We start from the raw sequence: 27,294 nt of genomic DNA, 5'->3' as shown, positions 1-27,294 counted from the left end.
AGAGGCTGGGGCTATGGTATTCGGTCCTGGTTCTTTTTTCCACGGTGACTGCGTGGCTTATCCTTCCATTCCTCGGGGTCCAGGGTCCCTCTCCGGGATGCTCAGGCTGGCACGGAGAGGAGGAGGGTCATCCTGGAGCATCTCCCTTTCCACCTGGGGAAGCTGGTCTGGCTGGAGGCTCAGCTCCGGGAACGGTGTCATCTGAATCAAGGTGACCCCTGATGACCTTTCTGTCTCCTGAGCTGCACAGACACAGAGCACACTGTGAGCGTCCTGGGCACTGAATTTGATTCCTTGAGAACCACCTTCGCCCACCGCAAGCCTCAAGGACTTCCTGACACAGAGGATTTGCAACTGAGCCCTTAGATCGGCAGGGATTGGGCCAGGCCTTTGGGGCGCTGGGTCTGAGAATCTTAGCCCCTTTGACTTGCTCCCAGAGCATCTCACTCTTTCCTCGCCAGATCTAAATGCTGTGGAGCAGTCCCTTTAGGAATGTTTAAACCTGGGCCTGGTGCTGTAAGAGACTTCCAGCTGGGCTGTGCAGAGGGTGCAAATGCAGTCTGGTTCCACATTTGGATCCTGTACTCCGGTCTGCTGTCGGGATTGTTCAGGTGGTTCATATGACTACCAGCTGTCTTGCCATCTTCGGAAGAGCGTCTCCTTAAGCTCTGGGATGCCATTGAGACATAAATACATAGACTATTTTCCCATTTGATTGATAAAGGAACCAAGGCGAAGCTTGGTTAAATGGCTCAGACTAGAATTTAGCAGCACTTCTACATCCAGAGGTCCTGGTACCAACCCTGACCCCGACCCAGTCCTGAGGGTGTCAGATGGGAACAAGCACTCCCCTTCCCGGCCTTGGGGCGACTTAAGCTCCACTTACAGCTCTTCTTTCTCCGGAGCTTCCTTCGCAGCAGAACAAGAGCCGTCAGCATAAGCGGACACAGCACCGAAGAGACTGGAGTCAGCATCCGAGAGATGTTTTTCTCTTCCAGAGAAGCACTGGAGTGGAAGCAGCAGGGGAGGGGATGGTAAAAGCACAGGAGAGGGGAGGTTGGAGTTGGGTAGGAGACTGAAGACCCTTTGGCCCTTGCCCCTCATTTTACAGATGAGAAGCTGAGGCCAAGGCAAGCTGTCTGCCCGAATTCCCATGGAGGGTTAGTTGCCGAGCTGGGACTAGGTCCCCTGCCTTCTGGTTCCCAAACCCTGATCCTTTCCCTCCTCCACCAACGTGCCACAGTGGGCAAGAGAAGTGAGTGAGGGTCAGGGCATCTACGCTTGGCATTTGGCTTTGCCACAATCTGTCTTTGCAGCTTCAGTGAGTCACCCCCCGACCTCGTCGGAGCTTTGTTTCCTCATCTTTAAAAAAAAAAAAAGTCCCAACAGTCCCACCTGAATATTCCATTATTCTAGTGCTTATATTTTTGCTTGAAAGTCACATGAAGATACTCAGATAGCGTTCTCCCAGCAAGGACCCTTGAATGAGGGAGGATTCTGGCTTTCATGTCCCTTGCGCTTTACTGTCCTGAGGTTACAAAGGGAGAGGAGTGGGCAGACGGAAGGAGTCACAGAGGTTAGCGCACTGAGGGGCGTGCAAAGGGATGGAGCAGATGTGGAGTCCCAACGGGGAGGGCAGCCTGGGGGTTTACCTCTTCACGTGGGAGTCCTTGCCCAGGGGCCTGAGGGGCCTTGCTGCCAGGGCCTGGCTTGGCGTCACTTGGGGACCACTGTCTCCAGCAGGGGTGTCTAGGTCTCCTTCACTGCTTCCTTCCGCAGATGCCATCTCTATGCTGGTTGGCTCCAAGGTCCACACAGCTGCAACTGGGTTGGTTCCTTCAATGGAGCGCAGGGCTTGTGGCTTAGAAACCGACATTTCTTCTTGGAGGGTTTCCCACATCCATTTTTCTGAGACCAGGGTTGATGGCCTAATGGTCGCCATGACCTTCTCAGCTGTGTCTGGGGCTATTCTGACCCTCTCTGTGTCCTCTCTTTGCCTATCAGTCCCAGTAGTTGTTTCCCTCTCTCTTTCGCTGGCCCGAGCCCTGTTTGCTTCCAAACTTCTGGTGCTCCACTCTCGATCACCTTCTGTTGTATTGGACGCACCTCTGATGGCTGAAGCTGGACTCTGCGGAGTGGGGATGGTTGCCCAAATGGAACCCTCTAGCTGGCTGCCTGTCCCTGGAGCTACGACCCCAGTTGCTCCTGGGGTTTGTCTTCCCTTAGCTGAAGCTGTGGTTTTGCTGGTTCCTAGAGTCAGAGCAACTCTGTCCCATCCTGTCCCTTGTTTCTCTATAGTCTGGATAGTTCCTGGTGTCCGTCTGTTGGCCACTGGCGATACTGTCACAAAGGATCCCGTGATGAGCTCACCAGCAGCCAGAGTGGCTGCGGGGATGGTTCTGGAAAGACCTGTGTGAACAGCAGAAGGAGACCAAATGAGAAGGCTATCTGGGCTGCCTACAGGACACCAGGCTGCAAAGGACACCAGGCTTGACGTGTTTGCTCCATGGAATGCAACTTCACTAAGCAATGCAGTCTTTGGTCAATATGTTGGATAAAATAAAAAATTGGGAAAACCAGATGTGTTCTCTAGTCTGTTGCCAATATTGACATTTTATGTCCCTATCTCCTTTTACACCCGCATATTCTCTATCCAGCTGCCCCAGGACACCATGCTGTCCCCTTTCCCAGGGCCCACATCCCTTCACGTACTGCTTTTCAAATAAGAAAAAAAGAAAACTCCAGTCACAGCAGAGCAGCCAATGTCAGCAGATGGTTAGATAGCAACATCTAACCAAACAAGTCCACTCTCTGGACTCCTGCCTGCCTGAGCCATCTCTCCGGTAGACCAGCCTTTCATAGCCTGGATGTCCTTCCTTGGACTCTGGGTACCTGACTCTAGATCAACTCTCCAGAACGAGCCACACACGGCATTGGCCTGGTAGCTGTCGGATGTCTGCTGAGAGGCTCAGCCTTAGGAAGAGCTCAGTCCCCATTCTTCTGCTTTGCCTGTCTTATGTGCTCTGCACGTCTGAACAAAGAGACATCATGACCGTAAGAAGCCATGTCCTCCAATTCACCAGCTTCACGGAGCTCTCTTCAAATATATGTGCCACAACTTTCGGGGGGAATTGGGTGAGATAGATTACGGGGATTCAGTTGGGACATTTTCCTAGTATCTACCTTCCCTCTGAAGGTGGTCTCCATCTGAAATGAAAGTCTATGTCTTAAAGTCCTTACCTGACCCCAGCTTTTCATCATCACTTCCCTTGTGTCTAAAGCCCTCCTGGACCTCTGGGTCTTCTGTTGCCCCTTCCCCTTCCTAACATTCATGTCACCAAACTTGACCTGCCAGCCATCAGCCCTTACCTGCAGAGATGGTCAGGTTCATGCTGAAGAACAGCATGTTGTTTGCGTTTCCAATGCCACAGCGGTAGTGCCCCACATCCTCCGGGGACAGCTGGGAGAGCCTCACCACAAACAAGCCTCTGTGTGGGAAGTCTCTTAGGACCACACGGCCACGGTAGCGACGGTGAGTGTAGCGGTTGGTGGACACGATGGTGTGGCAGGCCCACGTCAGGGGGCTTAGGCGGCACCAGTACTTCCTCGGGTGGCTGTTGATGGAGAAGGGTGGGTAATGGCACTGGATGGTGACAGCTCCCCCAGGCTCCCCAGACACCAGCCTCGGGCCCTTCAACGCATTTGCAGCTGCAGGCAGAAAAAAAAAAGTCCGGGGCAAGAGTGCTGAATTTGTCACTGTTTGGGGAGCTATGAGCTCCAAACTCTGCCAGAGAGGGAACAGGTCAGAAAATGCCTCCGTGAAAGTGAAGCTAAAAAGAATCAATATAGAAATGTCAGAGCTTAGCCACTAGGTCAGGAGTAGCTCCAAGGTATGAAATGGAGCTGTGTCCAAGGCCCCATGGAGAGATGAAAATGCAAGAATAATCTTACCACTATTTAGCTAACCACTATTGAGCTTATCATGTACAGGTGATCTTGTACATGTCCGTCCAAAGCCTGGATTCATGCCACTGTGCTCCAGTGCAGATGTTTTACAAAAAATGCAAATGTTTAACAAGATGCCATCTAAGCACCTGTAAGAAGGCCAAGGCAACAGGTGACAGAAGGGCTGTGGTTTATTTGCATGGAATGTAAAAGAGAGATGTTAAAACAACAAGGTCCTACTGTATAGCACAGGGAACTATGTTCAATATCCTGTGCTAAACCATAATGGAAAAGAATATGGAAAAGAATATATATATGCATAACTGAATCACTTTGCTGTACAGCAGAAATTAACACAACATTGAAAATCAACTATACTTCAATAAAATTTTTTTTTTAAAGAGGGATGTTAAATAGTAAAAACAGATGAGTGTGGCTTCTGCTGAAAGAAGAGGGTGCTGGAAGCACAGGAATCCTGCTCTGCTCGGTGGGTAACTCCCCAGACCATCATTTTCAAAAACGTTCATACTGCTCACTTCTCTAGAAATGGAAATAACCAAGTGTCACTGTCAAAGCACAGCAGAATTGTGAATATGTCTGCTTTGGCAGTAGGCATGAATCACAGTTGAAGCACAGTCTATGGCCCTTTTACTGACTTAAATTTGATCCAATGCAAGCAGAAACAAAGTTTACTCTTTCTCTCACTGCCTCTTCGTACTAGCTCTGGGATGTCTCTCCTCCTTGATGAAATCTCAGACATAATTTCAGGTATAGTGCTTTCATAGTCTCACTTGGATAAGAAAATGTCCAGCCCAGTGACTGCTGCAACTCCAGCCTCTTATCCAACTGAAGCCTTTTCCTATTTCCCAGCTACACTTGGAGGCCTGATGTGGGGGAGGGGGACAGGTCGGGGTCTCTTGCTTTGCTCGACCCCTTCCCCTACTCAGAACAGCTCTTGGGGCCCCTCTGGGATTGGGTGTGGAGGGGAGAGACGAGAGGTGAATGGAAAGTCGTGATCTGCTGCTGGTGCCCTCCAGGCATGGCAGACGTCCAGAGCTGCGTCCTTCCCTTTTGCCTCCCAGATCGCTTGTCCGTGGCCTCTGGCTGCAGCTCCCTCCTGGTAAGAACTGCCTCTCCTCCTGCTGGCCTTTTATGACTCCTGCACCACCAAGCCTAGGACTTCTGGCCACGTGCCCCTCTCGTGGTTACAATCCCTTCTGGGTAGACCTCTTGGTGGAGGCCCTGGGGCAGCTCCTTTCTGTGGGACCTACATTTGGCCTCAGGAAACACACCTTTGTCCTGCTGTCAGGAGAAATCTGGGACATACAGCAAGCTTGTTGAGTGGCATCCTAGAAGTTCCTTCTCTTACTTGGCTTAAAGTGAGGAGGAGGTGATCCGCCTTGTCCCCCAGGAGCAGGTGGTGGAGAGCACAGCACACTGTCTCTCTCCAAAAAGCTCTTCTCTTCTACCTCTGATGATTCTTCAGGAGACTACGCGGTGGGCTCTTTCTGGAACAACCAGCTTTGCCATCTCTCTCCATAGTCCTGCCCAGGTGGTTCAACATGTTGCTTTAGGATGTGGGTGCCTGGCATCTATCAGTTTGTTCTATGTCTTTAGCACCTCTGAATCCAAGAAAGTTTAATCCTGTTGCCAGGACTGGCTACATAATTTGCAGGGTCCAGTGCAAAATAAAAATGGAGGATCCCTTATTCAAAAGTTACTAAGGATTTCACTATGGCAACAGTAGAGCATTAAACCAAGCACCTTCTGAACGGGGTCCTGTGTGACTGCACAGGGCACATGCCCATAAAGCTGGCCCTGCCTGTTGCAAATGTCTTGAGGTCTCATTATAGGAAGAGTCAAGGCCATAAACGTTAGGGATAAATCAATACTCATTGTAGGTTTAATTAAGCGACACACCACAACTATGTCACTATTGATAAAGTTAAATGGCAACTTATCATTAAAAAGTAAGAATCTTCGTAATTACAAACAAGGACCACCTCAGGATGACAGTGATGGTGCTCTGATAAAGTGTTCACACCTCATGTTTCAGGAATCTGCATGTGATCTACATGTGGCGCAGGCAAAAGGATTAAGGAGCCCCATTCATCAGCGGGAAGGGCTGTTCTGACTTCGCAGCTGAGAGCTGATTAGGAATCCTTAATCAACTTTTGCAATAAACATTTTTTTCTTTTATAAATACCAAATTTCACTTACCCTTAAGAACTTATTCGGTGGATGACTAGTAGCTCTTGGTTATATATAATAAAGGTTTTCGGAATTTAGTACTGGTTGCCTGTGAGAATTACAGAAAGGGCTGGCATTTTAGGATCAATGTGGTGCCTGCCAGGGGTCCCTGCGGTGGAGGCGGTGCCCCTGCTCTCATTCACCCGTCATCTCCCACCAGTTGCCCACTGTACGGCTTCAGTCAGGGATGGGCGAGTGAGGCCTGCACTGGAGCTTGACCTGGTCTGAGGAAGCGCAAAAGGCCTGCGACAGGAGCAGGGAGAGTAGGGGTGGTGCCTGGGATGGATCACTCCTCCCTCCAGCAAAGGGGTGAGAAAACCGGGCGTGTTTCCTTGGCCCAGAGGGTGGGCCCAGAGGGGAGAGAGCCATCCCACAGCCACCTGAGACGGGGTCTTCCTTGTGGAGGGGCCAAAGCAGAACCTGGGGCACAGGGAGGAGATGGGCCCTCGAAGGATCCACAAAGGCATCCACAAGAGGAGGAGCCAGCTCGAGAGCCCTGCCAGGCCAGAGAGTTCTAAGCCATCCCATCAAGTAAGAGCTGCCTGGCTCCTGTTCTCCTCCCACCTGCTGCTGTGACCCTACTGGCGTCCCAAGTGCCAGCTGCCTCGGCGGGGAGGAGAAGGAGCAGGGGAAGGGGGAAGGCAGCCCCCGGACCCCTCCCTGCCTTCCTGACTGCAGGCCTTGGGTGACGAAGGGGCATTAAATTACTGACCAAAATATTTAACCAGCCACTTACAATGATCAAATTAGAACATCTGAGACTTAAAGGAATTAGGTTAAGACTCTGATATGTTCGGAGAAAAATCATGGGCCAGCCTGAGTTTTCATCTGGGGGCTGGGGAAGCTTGCTCCTACTGAAAAGTTTTAAAGGGGGCATTGGGAGATGAAAATTAAGAGGTGGTGTGATTATATCACAGAGGGTTCTTGCCCAGGTATAAGCTACCTCTGATTCATTAAAATTCTGATTTGTTTGTAAGACAAACACAATTGTTAATCCTTTTTTTGTATTATCATAACGTTTATTTTTTCATTTATTCTTTCAACAATTATTTGTTAAGCATCTACTTGGGTACCAGACACTCTAAGCACATACTCACTATATTCCTCAATGGCTCCCCATTACCATCAAAATAAAACCAGATACCACAGCATGGAGACAGGACCATTGGTCCTCTGAGCCTGATCAGCACACCAGCCTGTCAGGACCTACAGAGCCAGAGTTCTGTCTTTCATCCATGTGTCCCTAGTGCCTGGCACATGGTAGGCCCTCCATAAGTATGCGTTGACTAAATAAGTAAATGCGTAGATGTAGTATTTACCCATCTGGTTTCTTTGCAGACTCTGCACTCTTTGGAGTAGGTCAGGGTTTTTATGTCCCTAGTACTGCGTCTGGCACTTGAGCGTTTTTAGAATGAGTAGAAATAGAGCAGTGCTACCTCTGGCTTTTGCACACCCTGGAACCCATATCTTGCAAATGCAGCCGACTTTCAGTCATCAGCTTGAATGGAAGAGAGCAGAGACAGATCAAAACTGTGAATATTCCAGCAATCATCAAGTCGGACATATGCCCTCTCATGTGAGCTCTCACCTCCCTCATTCCCTCTGACCCAGATCTGACCACTCCCTCGATCCAAAGCCATGCGGATGCCCGAACTACGGTGCGGGTGCTGAATGCCGCTGAGGTGCCCGCCAGGCATGTCTGCAGCCTGGAAGGCTCGGGTCTGGGTGTACAGGCTCTGAAGCTGGGCTGTTTGTGACTCACCCTGCAGCAGGCACAGTATGAGGAGGATAGGCACCTTCCATCCTGCCCTCTGGCTGGTGACCTGCAAAAACAAACACTGTGGATGAAGAGGCCTGAGAGGAGACGAGTGAGAAGCTGGGCGAGCAGCCCTGGGACCTGGGCAAGCTCCTTCTCACTCTGGGATCTTGGTTTGCTCAGCGCTGGGGCTGGATCAGCTCCATCTAAGAGCAGGACGTACCTGCCCTCCGAGAGAAGCACAGCTCCATCCTCAGGGCCCTAAACACGCACATTTGGCCTGGGTCACCGCCACCAAGACTAAAAAACTCCCTCTGGGGGATTCCAGCCCCAGCACCCACCCACCTGCCAGCATGGAGCTCTGGATTTGGGGGAGCACTGTGTAGTGGAAAGACCCCAAGCTAGAAGTTTAAACCTTAGCTGCAATTGTGGGACCCTGGAAAGGTTACTCGGTCTTGGGGATCAGCTTCCTCTCCAGGGGGAATGAGAATGTGTACGGGGCTGTTGTACCAGTTAAAGGAGACTGTTAGAAGAGTCAACAGCAGGCCTGGTACTGAGTCGCTCGCTTCCCCTCCTCTTTTGCAGAAGGAGAATTGCTTCCGTCAAGGGAAGCTTTCTATCTCACTGGAAGTGTGCCTCCAGTCAATAATAGAAGTTAATTAACTCTCAGGCGAAGTAGTTTTCTGTTCAAGGGTCCTATTCTGTTTCTTCTCCACAATTTCTAGAAAGCCCTCCCGGGCCCCCAGTCCACACTGATCTTCCCCTGCTCTAGTCTCTCTCACTGGCCTGGGGAGCTCCTTGAGGGGAGGACTTTGAGCCGCCAGGCTCTGAACCAGGATCTAGGCCGGTGTAGGTGCCCAAGGCACAGCTATTGTGAACAAGAACCTTCCACTCTTTTGACAGACACCATGCTGACCACTACTCAATGGCCTTCTGTTGCTTGCTGATTAAAAAGGCAGGGATGGTACATTATACTTCATTTGTAGTTCCCACAGGGTTTCGTGGATGCTTTCTGAGTGACTAAAAATCTCTTCTTTGAATCTATCTACTGCTGCAGTTCCTGGGACCTGTGGACTTTTTTTTCTAAAGAAAGCAAAATTAAGTTAGCCATAGTTTTCTCCTTCCAACGCTAATACATGTCTCGCTAATGTTAAGAACAGGCCCTGACAGTCAATGGTCTGGTCCCCTCGCCCCACCCCCTGTACAACTAGACAAAGCCACACAAGGCCACTGACCAGTCTGGGCTGTGGGCTAAAGGGGGAGAAAAGGGAACAAGGTGAGGAGGAAAGGGGGAAGGCAGAGCAAGTAGGAGAAGGGGAAAGGAAAGGTAAGGTGGGAGTTGAAAGAAAGGAGAGAGGAGAGAGGAGAGAAGGAGATAGAGTCCATGGTTGGCCCTGTAATGCAAGCTTGTCGCCTCAGTGTGGCTCTGCCTAGCCATCTCCACTAAAGCCTCTGCCTGCTCTATCCAGGTAGGGCCCCCAGAGTGGCCAGATCTGGAAAAGTCCACGGGCTCCTTCTGCTTCCTGTGCCCTCCCCTTAGAATCTCCCGGGTCTTGGGCACCATCATGGCAGCCTCAGGCCCTCCCTGCCCTCCAGAGCTGCTGGTTTCCTGCCTGCACCTGGAGGCTTTCCCAGGTGTGCCTGCAGCTTATCTGTTGTTTGATTAATATTCACCAGGTCCAGGCTAATTCTGAGGCTGGTGCCCAGGTTCCCGCAGGTGAGTTTTTCAAAAGTGCTAAGTGCTGACACAGCACATGCTGGGGCCAAAGTCTGCACTGCCCTGCTGGGGTTCTCTGAAGTGTGCACCAGTGGGTGCAGCTATCTCTCAGCTTCAGGAGCAAAAGCCGCCTCTGAGGGGCAATGAGGAAGCACAAGGTGTGAGATAAAATGCCTCCAAGGAGTTATCAGCCTTGACTAGAGGCTGCAAGGATAACATTCAACGGAAAGTCTCCAAGTCATCCACCTGTCGATAACCTTCAGAAAACCTCCCTCCAGGAGACAGGGAGCCCCAACTCAGCAGCTTGGGGCCACAGGCCTCTGTGATCGTGCACAGCATTTTAGGGGACAAGGGCACATTGGGGAATTCTCTTGTCCCTCAGACCTGCTGGGAAGGGATCTACCCCATCTTCAGCACAGGCTGTTGTATAACTCCCCAAATCCCTACTGGCCCCCTGAGCCCCACTTCTCTCCTATGCCCCCATCCCTGTGGCAGGAGACAAGAAAGGAAGGAGGCAGATGTAGAGGGAAGAGCACAGAACCAGGATTCAGGAGGTTCCGCATTGCCCATGGCAATGACCTTGAGCAATGCCTCTTTCATCTCCACTGCAACACAAGAGCTTTGACTGCAAGAGCGCCATGCTTCCTTCTCCTTCTTACTGTTAGCTGGTTCTAAATCCCTCAGGGGGCTGTAAGGAGTCATGCACTCTGGTGGGAGGGAGAGTGGGGGTGAGCAGAAGAGTAGGGGGATGCTGGCCTGAACTCCAGAATCCTTCCCTGGGGCCCGGGAGCGAGGCCAGGCTGCTCTGGGCTGGCCGCGGCTGCAACTCACCACCCACATCCGGAGACAAGCCCCCAACCTCTGGGGGAAAGCCTCACCACACCTTTTGTTCTCCGGGCTTAGCTGGGGATTCTCCATCCATCTCTGTCCAGAAATAAAATCCACTTGGACTTCTTCTGTTTTTGATATGCTGGTGATTGGACGCCTTCTGGTTTCTTTTCTTTAAACCTTGAGGCTGAGTTGGCTGTCTGATGTGACGGAAGGCAGCTGGAGTTTGCGCTGGAAGATGGAGGGATGAGGTATAGCCCTGCCACTCACCTCTCCACACTCCCATCAAGTCACTTCACGCAGGATCTTGGCTTTTATCTCATATAAAGAGGGAGCCAGTCCAGGTCCCTTGTTGTTCTTACTGTCACTTATCCCTGCAGAACTTTTCCAGGGGTGATGACAGTGGCTTCAAGGGAAACACACTGACCCACATCCTTCTACCTCTCATTTCCCCTCCAGTCCAGGGTCCCAGACTTTTTAGGATGCCCCAGATCAGCCAGCCTGATCAGACCTCTCCCGGGTAAGTGATGCAACAACATGGCAGAAGAGAAAATTCAAGAGAGGAATTCCCCTGCTGTCTGGCTGGCATCTGGTTCCTCCTAGCGGGCTGGGCCCCTTCAATTTCCATGGGGAGGCAGTTTGAGTCCCTGACTCCAGTTCAGCTGCATGCCTGGTAGTTACCAGCTCATGCCCTGGACAAAGCACAATAGAGTAAATGAGATGATCTCCATGGAGAAAGAACACTGACAAGTGTGGCTTATCCAAATGGATGACACACTTCAAAAATATCCCAATATTTCCCTTTGGAAGATATTTCATGGATGGGTTTTTTTTCCTTGTAGAAGATGTCATTTGCCTGCCTCTGTTGGTTTTAAACTGACATCAAAACGGAAGGCATAGGGGCTTCCCTGGTGGTGCAGTGGTTAAGAATCCTCCTGCCAATGCAGGGGACATGGGTTCAAGCTCTGGTCCGGGAAGATCACACATGCCACGGGGCAACTGAGCCCGTGCGCCACAACGACTGAGCCTGTGCTCTAGAGCCCGCGAGCCACAACTACTGAGCCCGTGTGCCACAGCTACTGAAGCCCACACGCCTAGAGCCCGTGCTCCGCAACAAGAGAAGCCACCGCAATGACAAGTCTGCACCCCGCAACGAAGAGCAGCCCCCGCTCGCCGCAACTAGAGAAAGCCCGCGCGCAGCAACAAAGACCCAACGCAGCCAAAAATAAAATTAAATAAATAAATTTATATAAAAACAAACAAACAAAAAAATGGCAGGCATAGCCCAAGCACTCAACAACGAAGGGGTTCCAGAGGATACATGTGCTGCAGACTACAGTTAAAGACTCTCACCAGGACCCCTGATAGAGTATGTAGTATCCTTGAGCCAATTAGAAATGGCACTTCTTCCTTAAGAAAAATAAATTTAATTGGTATATTGTTGCATAACTTGGATAACCATTGGGGCAGCATGTATTACCTATGCTTTCCCCCTTCTAGGTTTGCAGACAGGGTAAGGGTAGGAACTGAGCCACTGAAAGCAATAGGAGAGGAAAAGAAACACCTCCATGGGATGCCTGGAATATGGCTGGGACAAGACTGTCTCGTGCATCCGTGCATGCCAGTGTCCTTGGGCACAGCTGTGTGTACTGCTGGCCCGGGACTTGGTCATGAGCTCCAGATCTTCACAAATACCTAGGGCCTCCCATGTAAGTTTGAACATGTCTACAGTGTGGATGGCATCCCCTTAGGCGTGGCACGCTGGAGCAGTGTACCACCTGAAGAACTGTACGTGGTGGTCCTGCCTTCAGAGGCTTATCCCCAGGTTTGAATGATCTCTGTACAGGTGGTAGAGAGGGTTGATGCCTGGCTAGATTCTCCCCTCCCAGCTCTCCAGAGAGCAGTCTAGCCTCATTGTTGATCACACAGACTTTGGAGTCAGGCTCCCTCCAAATTAATATCCCAGTTGTACTTTTTGCTGGGAAAGTGATATGGGTCAGATTACTTATCTTCTTTAAACTTCATTTTCCTGATCTGTAAAACAGAAGATTAATAGCACCTACCTTATAAAGTTCTTATGCGAATTAAGTGTGATAATCCATGTAACACAAAGTGCATAACCTGCAGTAAATTCTCAATAAATATTATCTGATAGTATTAATAGCTTGGCTTATAGCAACAGGGAGCAAGTGTCTTAAAGACTATTTGATTAGTAAAGACATAAGTTATAAAGTCCAGTTAGTTTGGAAAGCATGGGCCAGTTTTCAGAGCACTGGTCCAGAGCCAAGCTGGTCCCCTCTCTGAAGATTTATGGGGGTGAAAACGGTACTGGCTACTTCTCTTGGGAACATAACTGAATTCTCTTGCTCAGCACAAAGCCACAGGTGGCCTCTTTACACAGGTTTATGACACTGTGACCTTCTGATTACAGGGCCCAGACTCCAGAAAAAGGCAAAATAATACTTAGACCAAATGTCACATCTGGGAAGAGCTTTATCCCCTCCCTGACCCCCCAACTCCAACCCCCAATCCCAGTTGTAGCAAAGGATTTTATTTGCTCAATAGACATAGCAGAGGGAAAATCAACAAACAGAATGCTAACCAATGCAAGAAAAACCATTTGTGCTGAAACAATCTGTATTGATCTCTTTCCTCTCCAAAACATGTTTTCTAATGAATAAGAGCAATGTATAGAGATGTTTTATGCTTCCATGTCGCTGGTGGTCAAGACTTACATTCCTCCTTACACATCATTGCAAATTTTTCTGCTTCCTCTACCCACACATGTAAGCTTTTTTCTATCCTTGTTATTTGCGGGAGAGACACATCCTTCCTCCCCCTCCCTCAGCCAAGCTCTGGTCAGAATACTGAAGGCTGAAGAAAACATTGTTTAAAAACACTTGGATTACTACAAGTCCTTTATCACTTCCTTAGAAACTCATAGAGGGGACTTCCCTGGTGGCACAGTGGTTAAGAATCTGCCTGCCAATGCAGAGAACACGGGTTCGAGCCCTGGCCCGGGAAGATCCCACATGCCGCGGAGCAACTAAGCCTGTGAGCTACAACTACTGAGCCTGCGCTCTAGAGCTCGTGTGCCACAACTACTGAGCCCACGTGCCACGACTACTGAAGCCCGCGTGCCTAGAGCCCGCGCTCCACAAGAGAAGCCACCGCAATGAGAAGCCCGTGCACTGCAACGAAGAGTAGCCCCTGCTCGCCACAACTGGAGAAAGCCTGCGCACAGCAACGAAGACCCAACGTAGCCAAAAATAAATAAATTTTTTTGAAAAAGAAACTCATAGAGGAAGGTGAACTATGCGACTTGTCACTCCTCCAAATGATAACAGAAGAAAGTAATTGTTATGCGACTTGTCACTCCTCCAAATGATAACAGAAGAAAGTAATTGTATAGAACAAATAATCGTTTTATAATGCCATTAGCAGGCTTTTACAACCCCAACCATCATTTGGCTGATAGCAAAGATTACGATCCAGCAACATTCACACCTTCCAAACACAGAAGACGTTTGTTCTGAAGGCAGCCAGGAGAGTGCTGAGATGGTTAAGTTCCTGCTGGTAAAAGCACAGAGTAAAGAATCCCAGGAGATTATTTCACAGATCATAGGAGTATACATATAGCCTAAGATCTTAGCTGAAACTCATCTCAGGATGTTGGTGTAGATCACTGTGGGAAAACATGCTCCACAGCTCTTAGCATAACCTTTCTGGAGTGACTTGAGTCTGGGGATTAAAACAAATATATTTCTTACTGGTTGGGATTATTTGCTTATGATGCTATTTGTAATAGACATTATCCTGTGATGACGAATCACTGGCCCTTGCAGGATGGAAGGGGCTCCAAATAACTAACTTGCCATGGAGGAGCAATTGGTCTCCCTGAGGAATGGTGCTGCATGGGGGACTTGGTGTTCAGCTCTGTTGCTGGCAGGTTGGACGCTCGTTAGCAACAGTGCTAAACTCAGCCTTGGTTAGTGGGAGCCCAGGCTGTTCTTGGGAGCCCAGGCTGTTCTTGGGAGCCCATAGTCCATCCCTCTGACCGTGACTACTTCTCTCTTGTGTCCATTGTGCCAGCACCACGGTGGCCAATGCCTGGAATTGGCTGATGCCAGATGGCCAAATCATTCTGTCTGCTTGGTAATTTAGTGCCTCTTCCATGGTGGATACTTTCTGGTGGGCATTAGCCTATGATACAAAGAGCTTCACACTTCATACAGCTCCCATGTCCGTCCATGTGTCTTTAATCAATCTTTCAATCTTTCTCTACCCAGGCCTCCATCTATATTCTAACATCAGGCCATTTTTCCATTAACACAAAGTAGATGACCAGGTGCACTGCCTAAAGTTCTGCTTCCTGGAAGGACTTTCTCTTGCTCTCTCTGTTTTGCAAGGCCACTCCTTGTAACACAACCACTGGTTACTTTCAACTTGAACCCGCATATCAAACCAACTCATCCATAAACAAAGCCGGAGTTTTGTTCCTCTTCCATGTGGTTTAATGTGTGCTCTTGTGTGGCCCCTTATGGAGGGGCACTGGTGCAGCAGTGGTCGTGGAGATGAGGGACAGACTACTTGATCATGCAGCCTGCTTGTGCCCTCAAGCCCTTATTGTGCTTGGTCCCAGCTGTACCACTTCCCATTTATTCTGAGTTGCTGCTGGCATACTTGACCTTATGACTTAGTAGGTGTAATAGCTCTCAGTTCACGATGGGCAGTTCCACGTGCATATTCATCTGGGGTCCTGTGTTCAGGTGTTACGCCTCTCCCAGGGCCCAGTATCATGCTAGCAGTTGTTTTTCAAAAGACATATGATTCTCCCTTGCAGGTGGCATGGTCTTGCCAAACAACCACAGGGGACTATGTGACCAGGTTGTGATTCTCCCACTGGGGCTTGTCATAAGCTCCACATAGCATCTTTTCCCAACACCTCTACCTCTAATATTAAGTGACAGGACTGCTTCCGTCTCAGCCTGGACCTGCTGCCGAGGTCCTGGTTGTGGACCCTGATCTGGGCCCCATGTGGAGAGTGTGCTGCCTCCAGAACCAAAGAAGCTTGTCAAATATGCTGCTTCCTTCATTGTGGTGGAAGGTACAAGACATAATGTCTTTCCCTTGGGATGGGAGTTCCTGGCTGGCCCCTGATCATTGGACCCCTAAAAACATCGCTGATGTGGCGGTCCCCTGGAATTTCCAAGAGGTTTTCCTCCCATCCTCTGAGGCATGTGTGTCTTACTGGGGCCTCCAACATACTAGGTGCATCTTGCTCACCTGGCCTAATTAGCATAATACCATCAATAAATAATGGATCGATGTGACATTCTTCAGGATGTCCAGATGGTCCAGATCCCTTTGGACTGTATTATGACATAGGGCAGGGGAGTTAACATAGCCTTGGGGACAAAATTGTAAATCTATGTTGTTATTCACCCATATAATTGCAAATGGTCTCTAATCCTTTCCTCTGAAGGGAATAGCAAAGAATGCATTCACCAGACCAAGGCTTCGTACTATGTGCCAGAGGCCAGGTCAAATCTGCTGTGGTAGGTAAACAGATACAGTGGCTGGAATTGGGGCTAATATTTGGTTGAGTTTGCAGTAGTTTATTGTCATCCTCCAGGGTCCACTAGGTTTCTGAAGGGGCCAACTATTGAATCGAAAAGTGACATTATGGGAACTGCCACTCTGCATCCTTTAGATCCTTAAGGGTGGTACAAATATCAACAGTTCCTCCCTACCATGCAATAATATTTTGTATTTATTATCTTGGCCTGGCATATGCCAGTTTCACAAGCTTCCATGTGGCTTTCCCTGCTATGATAGCTCTTACCCACAAGCCTAAGACCCAATGCTTCAGCTAAAAAGCATGTCAACCCTAGTTACACATTCAGGGACTGGAGAAATTACCACTGGGTATATCTGCAGACCCAGTGGGCACACTGTAAACTGGACCTTGGCAAGGACTTTAGTCATTACCCATATACCCCACTAGTTAGAACAGGGGGCTGTGATGATGCTTTGCTTCTCTGGGTATCATGTCAGCTCAGCGTCTGTGTCCAATAGTCCTTAGAACAGTTGGGGGTCCCCTTCCCCCAGTTACCCAATCAAACAACTGTGGGTCCCTTTGGGAAGGACTTACGGAATCATGACTCTGTATGTTTGGTGTTGTGGGTTTTTTTCTTTTTTTTCTCTTCGGGACCTGGCTGAATCTGAGTCTGACATTTTATTGGGGTTGCTGCCCTTAGACTCATTGTCATCCATCCTTGACTTCTAGAGATACAAGCTAAGAAACACCCTTGTTGGCTGAGTGTTTATTTTGCCTCTAAAGACACCATATTCTTTTAATCATCTCCATAACTCTCTGGGGTCAGGCCCCTTGGCTGCCACTCTAACCTTGTTGCTCATCATAATAACTGCATCCACCTGGCCTCTTTGGTCTGGGCCTCTCAACACCATTGGTATCACTGAGCTAATTTCTTCACCTACCTCTCCAACCAGCAGCCTGGCTTACAGAGGAGAGCCCCTATCGATCTTTTTGGTGATGCTGGTGTCTTTCTCACTAGCTCATTTCTTTTTTTTTTTTTTTTTAAACTATTTTTAATTTTTTAAAATTTAATTATTTATTTATTTATTTATGGCTGTGTTGGGTCTTCGTTTCCGTGCGAGGGCTTCCTCTAGCTGTGGCAACTGGGGGCCACTCTTCATCGCGGTGCGCGGGCTCTCACTATCGCGGCCTCTCTTGTTGCGGAGCACAGGCTCCAGACGCGCAGGCTCAGTAGTTGTGGCTCACGGGCCTAGTTGCTCTGCGGCATGGGGGATCTTCCCAGACCAGGGCTCGAACCCGTGTCCCTTGCATTAGCAGGCAGATTCTCAACCACTACGCCACCAGGGAAGCCCACTAGCTCATTTCTTTTAGCTTTTGTGAATGGTGTATTCACCAGGCCTTCTCATGGAACAGAATCATCTGGTAAGTCTTCCAGCCTTATAGAACATCCACTCTAGCATGATCCCTTCCTGAACCTTTTCATCTCTTCCTCCACTGCCTGCCGGGGCAGCTCTGGCATTGCAGCTGCATCTGGCTTGGGCCATCAATTTTTCCATGCTTCTAGGAGCCATTGGAACAGTGAGGACTTCCTGAAGTCCTTGCCAGGGTGTTAAACCTTGTATCCTTGGAGAGCACTCCCAAAACAAGAAACCCTTCCATATCTTTTCTTATGTTTCAGCCCCCTTGGTTCAGCACCTTCTGAATCGAGTCCCATGTGAAATCCTCTGACTTTTGCTGGTTCATGCTGGCTGGGACTTGCAGCTCATTTGAGGTCTATTCCCTTTCTTCCATTATCAGGCCCAGTATATCCTAGCTGGGGATATAAGTCCCAGGCAGCTGGGACTTACCTCTCATTATAAGCCTAGTTACTAGAAAAGTAGATGGTGGGGAGAGGTCTCTGTAGTGTCTTCAAGCAAGGAGGGGGTGGTGGGGTTCGGGGGGTAGAGAGAGTGGTGCTAGTTCTTAATAGGGAGAGGTGGGTCAATTCTGCAGGCTCTGAGAGTTTAGAAGAAGCTGAGACTTAAAATTTTGGAGGGTTCATCCACCAGATGTCCCCTCTCAAGCTCCCGGGTCCCATCTCCCCCACAAATGTCTCCATGCTCTTTGGACTTAAGCTTGTATATGTGTAGGAAACAGGAAGGGCAGGTTCAGCTTTCCTTTACAGAAAGAATGTTGTGTTACTTGCCCAACTTGCCTGAAATCCCGCAGAAGCTGATAACAGGAGGCTCCCAAGGGCCATTTCCCCACCAAATATTGAAAAAAGCAGATGGATGCATTTAGTCTCCAGATTTGCTACAATGGGACAGTCTCCATAATGATAGGACATTTCATTGAGTTGTAAGTTCTAAGTAAAGCCTATTTGTTCACATTGTCACCTTTTAAGCTCTACAGTAACAAAGCATCTTCATTTGAGAAGACAGATTATCTTCAGAGATCATTACCCTTAATCTTCCATTCACTTTTTAAAAATCTTTTAATTTTTTATGGCTCCTACAAAGATGCCTAAGGAAATGCTGAAGCCTCATTCTGCATGTCAAAAGCCGATGCCTAGGATCCTCAGAGTTCCTGGGGTTATTTCCTTCCTAACTGTTCAATTTTTGAAGCTGAGGTTTATCTTGAAGGAGAGAAGGGGCTGGAATACTGCAGCTGCACCTACTTGGATCTGGGAGCTTTGTTCTCTAAAAGCAAGACTGGGCTGAATCCTCCCTTCCTCCCTGACCACTCTTTTTTTTTTTTTTTGCGTTACAGGATATTGAATATTGACTATAGTTCCCTGTGCTATAAAATAGGATCTTGTTGTTTATCCATTCTATATATAATAGTTTGCATCTGCTAACCCCAAACTCCCTGTGCAACTCTCCCTGACCACTTTTTATTGAGAAGCCAGTGACTATCTGGAGCGATGTTGGGTGCCTTAGGGAGGGGGGAGTAAAGCATAAATATGAGGTATGGTCCTCAAAAACTTTACGACCTCATTGTGGAAGGAACATCAAAACTCAAATATCAATACAAACTTACATATTCAAAAAAATAAAACCTCAAAAGAGTGAGAGAATTCAATGAGCCAAAGAAGTTAGGAAAGGATTCTCTTAGAATCATAAATTACCATAGCATCATAAAATGTGAGGGACCTTAGAAGTGACCTAATCAAACTTCTACTTAACGCACAATACCTTCAAAGATTTCTTTCTTTCTTTCTTTCTTTTTGATCTTTATATCCTTTTAAAAAATTTGACACAATTTTTACAGGTTACTTTCCATTTATGGTTATTATAAAATATTGGTTATATTCCCCGCATTGTGCAATATATCCTTGTAGCCTGTCTTATACCCAATAGTTTGTGCCTCCCACTCCCCTACCCTATCCTGCCCCTCCCCCACTCTCTCCCACTAGTTTGTTCTCTATATCTGTGAGTCTGCTTCTTTTTTGTTATATTCACTAGCTTGTTGTATTTTTCAGATTCCACATATAAATGATATCATATGGGATTTGTCTTTTTGTTTCTGACTTACTTCACTTAGTATGATAATCTCTAGCTCCATCCATGTTGCTGCAAATGGCATTATTTCATTCTTTTTAATGGATGAGTAGTATTCCATTGTATATATATGTACCACATCTTCTTTATCCGTTCATCTGTTGATGGACACAGGTTGTTTCCATGTCTTGGCAATAGTAAATAGTGCTGCAGTGAACATTGGGGTGCATGTATCTTTTTGAATTAGTGTTTTTGTTTTTTTCAGATATATACCCAGGGGTGGAATTGCTGGGTCACATTGTACTTCTAGTTTGAGTTTTTTGAGAAACCTCCGTACTGTTGTCCATAGTGGCTGCACAAATTTACAACCCCACCAAAGTGTACAGGTGTTCCCTTTTTTCCACATCCTCACCAAACATTTGTTATTTGTATTCTTTTTGATGCTAGCCATTTTGACAGGTATGAGGTGATAACTCATTGTGGTTTTCACTTGCGTTTTCCTGATGATTAGTGATGTTGAGCATCTTTTCATATGCCTGTTGGCCATCTACATTTCCTCGGAAAAAATGTCTGTTCAGTTTCAAAGACTTCTGTCAGGGCCATGATCCCTCTGAAGCCTCTAGGAAACGATTACCTCTTTCACCCCAGGCATTCCCTGACCCGTGGTAGCATCACTCCAATCCATACCTCTTGCTCTTCTTATACGGACACAAGTCGTATTGGATTCAAGGGTCCACTCTACTCTGTATGGCCTCATTTCAACAAATTAAATCTTCAACGACCTTATTTTCAAGAGGTCCCGGGGGTTAGGACTTCAGCCTATCCTTTTGGAGGAAAGAATTCAGCCCAAAAACAGGAAGAAAAAAGAGGAGAGCTAACAATTAAAGGATCATTGGGAAAACCTTCTTCATGGGCCAGTTGAACATATCTAAGTACTGTGCACCTTCAGTGCAAGGACTAGTGTCTTTGTAGGTCAGGATCTCAGAAACCGCTGGTGGAGAGGACCCTTCCTTGGGTATCACACAGGAATGCTTGAACCAAGGTCTGACTTCACACGCTAAGAGAATCCTATGAGCTTCTCTCATAGTTGTCAGGTTTGGAGGGTGGACAAGATGACCTCCTTGCTTTCTAAGGTACCCTCATTTCGTTGGTCTGGTGCTGTATTTCCAGCCCTCTCCTGGGTTAAGAAAGGGGGTAGATTCTTGCCACAGATGCTGGAACCACCCGCAAGCTACGGTGCTTTTTCAACCATGGGCAGATCCTGCCACCTTGTGGCAAAAGAGCTTCATAGCTAGGGTGACCATGTCCTTCATTACTCAGATTAGGACACTTTTTAAAGTGAAAGGGGGCTTTTAATCATGGTGCAGGGCCAGCAGGTGCAAACGGGGACAGGGAATGTGAGGGAACAAAAGGACGTGCTGGGATTCTCTAGAGACAATTCTGGCAGCGTTTTCCAAATTGTCCCACTCTCCTCTGTTTACTCTCAGCAAGAAGCTTCCTTCCACATTGGCCATCACCCATCTCATTCAATGTTAACAGTACAAGAAAGTTTTGAGTTCCTCTGACACAAAGTATAAGGAAATGACAACTACGCCTATTAATAGGGGGGAAAAAAAGAATTATGTCTTTCTACATTGCCTGTGGACACAAAGTGCCCCAAGCACATTTAAAGTTTAGTTCTGACTTTAAAGGTACATTTTAGGGGCTTCCCTGGTGGTCCAGTGGTTAAGATTCTGCTCTTCTGCTTCAGGGGGTACAGGTTCGATCCCTGGCTGGGGAACTAGGATCCTGCATATGGCAGGGCGTGGCCCCCCCACCCAAAAAGATACATTTTAAATCAATAAAGGAACAAAAAGCCCAGAAAACGCCTCAAGTGAGTGTGTGTGTGTGTGTTTGGTGGTGGTAGTTTCAAAATTTATATATTACTCAGAAATATAAAAGTAAAAATTTTTTTTTATAATTGTATTTTATTATGGATGTTAACTTCTGTTGAGAGCAAAGATGAAGTGGCATTGGCAAGATACTTAAACCTGATGATTTAACGGTAACTTAACCTCTTTCATTTTCAGACCTCTTTTAGGTAAAGCAGTCAATTCAAAGCCCAAACTCCTAACAGCTTGAAGGGGTCCCTCTACCCCTTCTCAGGCTGGTGTCTGGGTACAGTGACATTGCTCAGATATCACCTGGTCCCCCCCATTCTCCGCTGAGCTATTCTTGCCCTGCGTCATACCTTTTAGAAACCAATTTGTCAACGTAACCCAGGAATCTCACTAGTTGGAATTTATCCTATGGAAATAATTTAAAAGAAGACTCAACTTATACACACTTTTTATAATCCCTTTCATATTACACTGTGATGACCATTTTACACACTGGACTCTCCCACCAGACAATGGGAGATTGTGTTCTTTTCACCCCCAAATTCCTGATGCTTAGTCCAGAGTCCGGCATATTGTAGGTGGCAAATAAATGTTACAGAATAAATTTTTTTAATTTATTTTTTATTGAGGTAACATCAGTTTATAACATTATATGCTTCATGTATACAACCTCATATTTCTATTTCTGTACACCCTACAGCATGCTCCCCACCAAAAATTTAGTTTCCATCTGCCACTATACAGTTGTTCCCCTTTGCCCACTTCCACCACCCTTCCTCCTTCCCCTCTGGTAACCACTGCTCTGTTCTCTGTATCTGCTTGTTTGCTTTTGTTTGGTTTGATTTGTTCATTTATTTTGTTTGTTTGTTTTTTAGATCCCACATTTGAGTAAAATCATATGGTATTTGTCTTCCTCTGACTTATTTCACTTAGTAAAATACCCTCAAGGTCCATCCATGTTTGCACAAATGGCAAAATTTCATCTATTTATGGCTGAGTAGTATTCCATTGTATTATATACCACATCTGTTTATCCTTTCATCTGCTGATGGGCATTTAGTTTGTTTCCATACCTTGGCTATTGTAAAAAATGCTGCAATGAACATATATCTTTTTGAATTAGTGTTTTTGTGTTCTTTGGATAAATAACCAGAAATGGGAAAGGGGGATCATATGCTAGTTCTATTCTTTTTTTTTTTTTTTTTTCATTTTCACCAAGAACTTTATTGAACAGCATATTCACCCTTTTGTTCCACTACCTTCTGCCATTTTTCAGGCAACTTCATAATTCCATCTTCCCAAATCTTTTTATCTTTTTGAGTAAAGAATGGTTCCAGGTGCCTTTTACAGTCTTCCAGGGAATTGAATTTTTTTCCACGAAAAGAATTTTGTAAAGACTGAAATAAATGGAAATCCAAAGATGCAATGTCTGGTGAATACAGCGAATGAATCAGAACTTCCCAGCCAAGCTGTAACAGTTTTTGCCTGGTCATCAAAGAAACATGTGGTCTTGCATTATCCTGATGGAAGATTATGCATTTTCTGTTGACTAATTCTGGATGCTTTTCATTGAGTGCTGCTTTCCGTTGGTCTAACTGGGAGCAGTACTTGTTGGAATTAATCATTTAGCTTTCTGAAAGGAGCTCATAACAGAGGACTCCCTTCCAATCCCACCATATGCACATCACCTTCTTTGGATGAAAACTGGCCTTTGGTGTGGTTGGTGGTGGTTCATTTCGCTTGCCCCACGATCTCTTCTGTTGCACATTATTGTACAGTATCCACTTTTCATCGCTTGTCACAACTGTTTTAAAAACAGAACATTTTCATTACGTTTCAGGAGAGAATGGCATGTGGAAATATGGTCAGGAAGGCTAGTTCTATTCTTAATTTTTTTGAGCAATCTCCATACAGTTTTCCATAGTAGCTGCACCAATTTACATTCCCATCAACAGTGTATAAGGGTTCCCTTTTCTTCACATCCTAGCCAATACTTGTCATTTCTTACCTTTTTGATAGAAGCCATTCTAACAGGTTAGGTGATATCTCATTGTAGTTTTGATTTGCATTTCCCTGATAATGAGTGATATTGAAGTCTTTTCCAGTGCCTGTATGGCTGTATGTCTTCTTTGAAAAAATGCCTATTCAAGTCCTCTGCCCATTTTTTAATCTGCTTGTATTTTTGTTTGTTTGTTTTGTTATTGCTGTTGAGTTGTATGAGTTCTTTAATATTATGGATATTAGCCTCTTACTGAATATATAATTTATGAACATCTTCTCGCATTTGGTAAGTTGTCTTTTTGTTTTGTTGATGGTTTCCCTTGTGCTACAGAAGCTTTTTAGTTTGATGTAATCCCATTTGTTTATTTTTGCTTTTGTTTCCCTTGCCCGAGGATACATATCTAGAAAGATACTGCCAAGACTCATGTTAAAGAGCGTACTGCCTATGTTTTCTTCTAGGAGTTTTATGGTTTCAGGGCTTACATTCAAGTCTTTAATCCATTTGAAGTTGATTTTTGTGTGTAGTATGAGATAGTGGTCTAGTTTCATTTTTTTGCATGTGGCTGTCCATTTTTCCCAACACCATTTAATGAACAGACTATACTTTCTCCATTGTATGTTCTTTGCTCTTTTGTTGTAAATTAATTGTCCCTATATGTGTGGGTTTATTTTTGGGCTCTCAGTTCTGTTCCGTTGATCCATGTATCTGTTTTTCTGCCAATACCATGCTGTTTTGATTACTATGGTTTTTGTAATATAGTTTGAAATCATGGTGTCTGATACCTCTAGTTTTGTTTTGTGTTTTTTGTTTGTTTGTTTGTTTTCCCTCAAGATTGCTCTAGCTATTCAAGGTCTTTTGTGGTTCCATATAAATTTTATAAATTTTTTTCTATTTCTGTGAAAAATGTCCTTGGGATTTTAATAGGAATTGCATTGTATCTGTAGATTGTTTCAGGTTATATGGACATTTTGACAATGTTAATTCTTCTAGTCCATGAGTACAGGATATCTTTTCATTCATTTGTGTCTTCTTCAATTTCTTTCATCAATGTTTTATAGTATTCAGTGTGAGGTCTTTCATTTCCTTGGTTAAATTTATTCCTAGGTATTTTATTCTTTTGTTGTAATTATAAATGGGATTGCTTTCTTAATTGCTCTTTCTGCTAGCTCATTGTTAGCATATAGAAATGCAACAGACTTCTGTTTTTTTATTTTGTACCCTGCAAATTTATTGTATTTGTTACTATTTCTAATAATTTCTGAGAGTCTTTAGGGTTTTCTATATATAAAATCATGTCATCCACAAGTAGTGACCATTTTACTTCTTCCTTTCCAATTTAGATGCCTTTTATTTCTTTTTCTTGACTAATTGCTCTGGCTAGGACTTCCAATACTATGTTGAATAAGAAAACTACAATAAATTTTAAGCTCATTGATTAATGTATCAAAATGCTAGCCCACTACAAAATACTAAAACAAGTAAACAAACCCCCCAAATTGCATGTATGACTTCATTATAATTGTGTGAATATCATCTATGCATATATATAAACACTGTAATGGAACAGGGAAAATATTAAGCTAATTGATGTGTTGGTGTGGAGAAAGTATGGGTGATTTTTTTCTTTAACACATTTCCTTCATATTAGCTATTTGTAAATACCAGTCATGTTGTTTATGAAAAAAATTAATTAATTTAACCTCCAATAATACAAAGCCTTACCAGTTTCTATATTTCCCACTTGGTCTCCCATCAACCCCTAATATGGCTTCTTCACTCCAGTAAAACCAATCTCTGTACCCACAACCTGCTCATGCCAGCTTCTACGTCTTTGCTTAGCCCAGTCGTTCTCAAACTTTAGCTCTGTCAGAATCCCCTGGAAGGCTTGTTAAATCACAGATTGCTGGGCCCCACACCCCAGAGTTGCTGATTCAGCACATCTGGCTGAGGCCTGAGAATCTGCATTTCTTAGAAGTTCCAGGTGATGTTGATGTTGCTGGTCTAGGGACCACACTTTGAGAACCACTGGCTTAGCCATACCTCCCACTTGAAATGTCTCTTTTTTTCCGCCCTCCTTCCCTCCTTCCCTTCCCTCTTTTTTCTTCCCTTCTCTCTCTCTTTTCCTTCTTCCCTTCCCTCTCTCTTCCCTTTCTTCCTTCCTCTCTTTCTTTCTTTCTTTCTTTCTTTCTTTCTTCCTTCCTTCCTTCCTTTCTTCCTTTCTTTTCTTCTTTCTTTCTTTCTTTTTCTTTCCTTCTTTCTTTCTTTCTTCCTTCCTCTCTTTCTTTCTTTCTTCCTTCCTTCCTTCCTTCCTTCCTTCCTTCCTTTCCTCCTCACCTTCTTTCCTTCTTTCCTTTCTTCCTTCCAAAACACTTAATGGGAACTTAATTGCATACTAAGCATGAGGTACTCTTTAAGGAGTTTTGGGGCTGGAACCAATCCATTCATCCATGTATTTCACCTACCCTTTCTCAACAAATTCTCAAAACTCTAGTTATTTACTCTGCACCACCACTACCATTGTATAATCCAGCCAATATATCAAAATAGTTCTATATTATTTTAAATATATTACTGCATACCTTTGTAATTGTTTCATACATTTTTTTCTCTCCTTAACCATCCCTTTAAAGCTCAAACAGAATATGCTCTTTCTTCTCCTTCACGGGTACAGAACCAATGTTTGCTGATTGGGGCCCCCTGAGGGGCAATCATACCATCTATTAATAGAGCACTGACTATAGAAACCTGTCTGATCAAGCCTCCTTCCCCACCTTTGCTAGTTCTGATGTGGAATTTTTCTCGCCCTGTCCCTGCTGGGCATTTTCCACGTTCCTGCTCCCCTTTTACAATGAGAGCACCTCCCAGTACTACTCCCAACAGGCTCCACTTACATCAAAACCAATTCCCAAAGACAACTGTTCTGAAGAGATAGGAAAAAACTATTTACTATTTTTAAAATGGATTTTATTATAAAAGTTGTGATACAATTTCATAGCTTTATATTAAAAAATACAGAAAAGCCAAAGAAAATTAAAATTTACCCATAACCCCACCACATAAAAATGTCCAATTTTAACATCTGAATGTTTCTCTCTCATATGTATTTTCTCACAAAATTATGCTGCAAATACTGTTTTTCAAGTCATGTTTTTTCATTTGTCGATATACCCAGACTTATTTACTGTTGTCATTTAATCTTCTATAACATTACTTCAGAGGGTTACAAAGCATTACATCATATACACAGACTATAAGTTATTTAACCAATCCTTTATTAGTTAGTAATCAATCATTTTTGTTAATATAAATGTTGATTCAGTGAATATCCTTATTCATTCATCTTTGTACACCTGCCAAAGATTTCCTCAAATATACATTTTAAAGACTTTGATGCATATTGAAAAGTTGCCATCCAAAATATTCTCTTTCCTCTCAGCAGTGTATAAAAGGCCTATGCAGTCCCTTGTAGGGTGTTATCAAACTTCAAGACCTTCCTCATCTCATCAGTGAAGATGGCATCTTGTTTTAATTTGAATATATTTCATCACATGGAAAATGAATTTTAAATGAGTATTAATTATTCGTATTTATTTTGTGAATTGCCTTTTTGTGTCCTCTGCTCACTTTTCTCCTTATTGTTCTTATTACAGCAGATTAACTTAGATAGCTTGACTGAATCACCAAGATATGAAATAAATAAATGACAGAATGAGATGAGAGGCGGATCTGCAGAAAATTCCACTAAGAGAACCAGTGAGGTGACTCCCCATACTGAGCATGTGAGAGAGTTGGGAGTAGAGATTAGGGAGGTGGTGAAGCAGATGTCTTTGCAGGGAGGTGTGCTAAAACTGAGCTCCCTCCCTCAACAAAGGACCGT

The 27,294-nt window shown here is 45.5% G+C and overlaps 1 protein-coding gene across 1 annotated transcript; it reads right to left on the bottom strand.

Moving 5' to 3' along the window:
• Positions 1-57: 57 nt before the first annotated feature.
• Positions 58-10,622, bottom strand: FCAMR (Fc alpha and mu receptor). The gene is given in 7 exon segments (XM_057530787.1): positions 58-242; positions 887-1,005; positions 1,653-2,409; positions 3,370-3,708; positions 6,472-6,615; positions 7,958-8,018; positions 10,552-10,622. Coding segments are annotated over 7 exon segments (1,644 nt in total). The 5' UTR covers positions 10,591-10,622.
• Positions 10,623-27,294: the final 16,672 nt, after the last annotated feature.

This window comes from Balaenoptera acutorostrata, chromosome 1 (assembly GCF_949987535.1).
Source record: "Balaenoptera acutorostrata chromosome 1, mBalAcu1.1, whole genome shotgun sequence".
NCBI classification, from domain to species: Eukaryota; Metazoa; Chordata; class Mammalia; order Artiodactyla; family Balaenopteridae; genus Balaenoptera; species Balaenoptera acutorostrata.
This window is presented reverse-complemented; position numbering and strand designations above follow the sequence as displayed.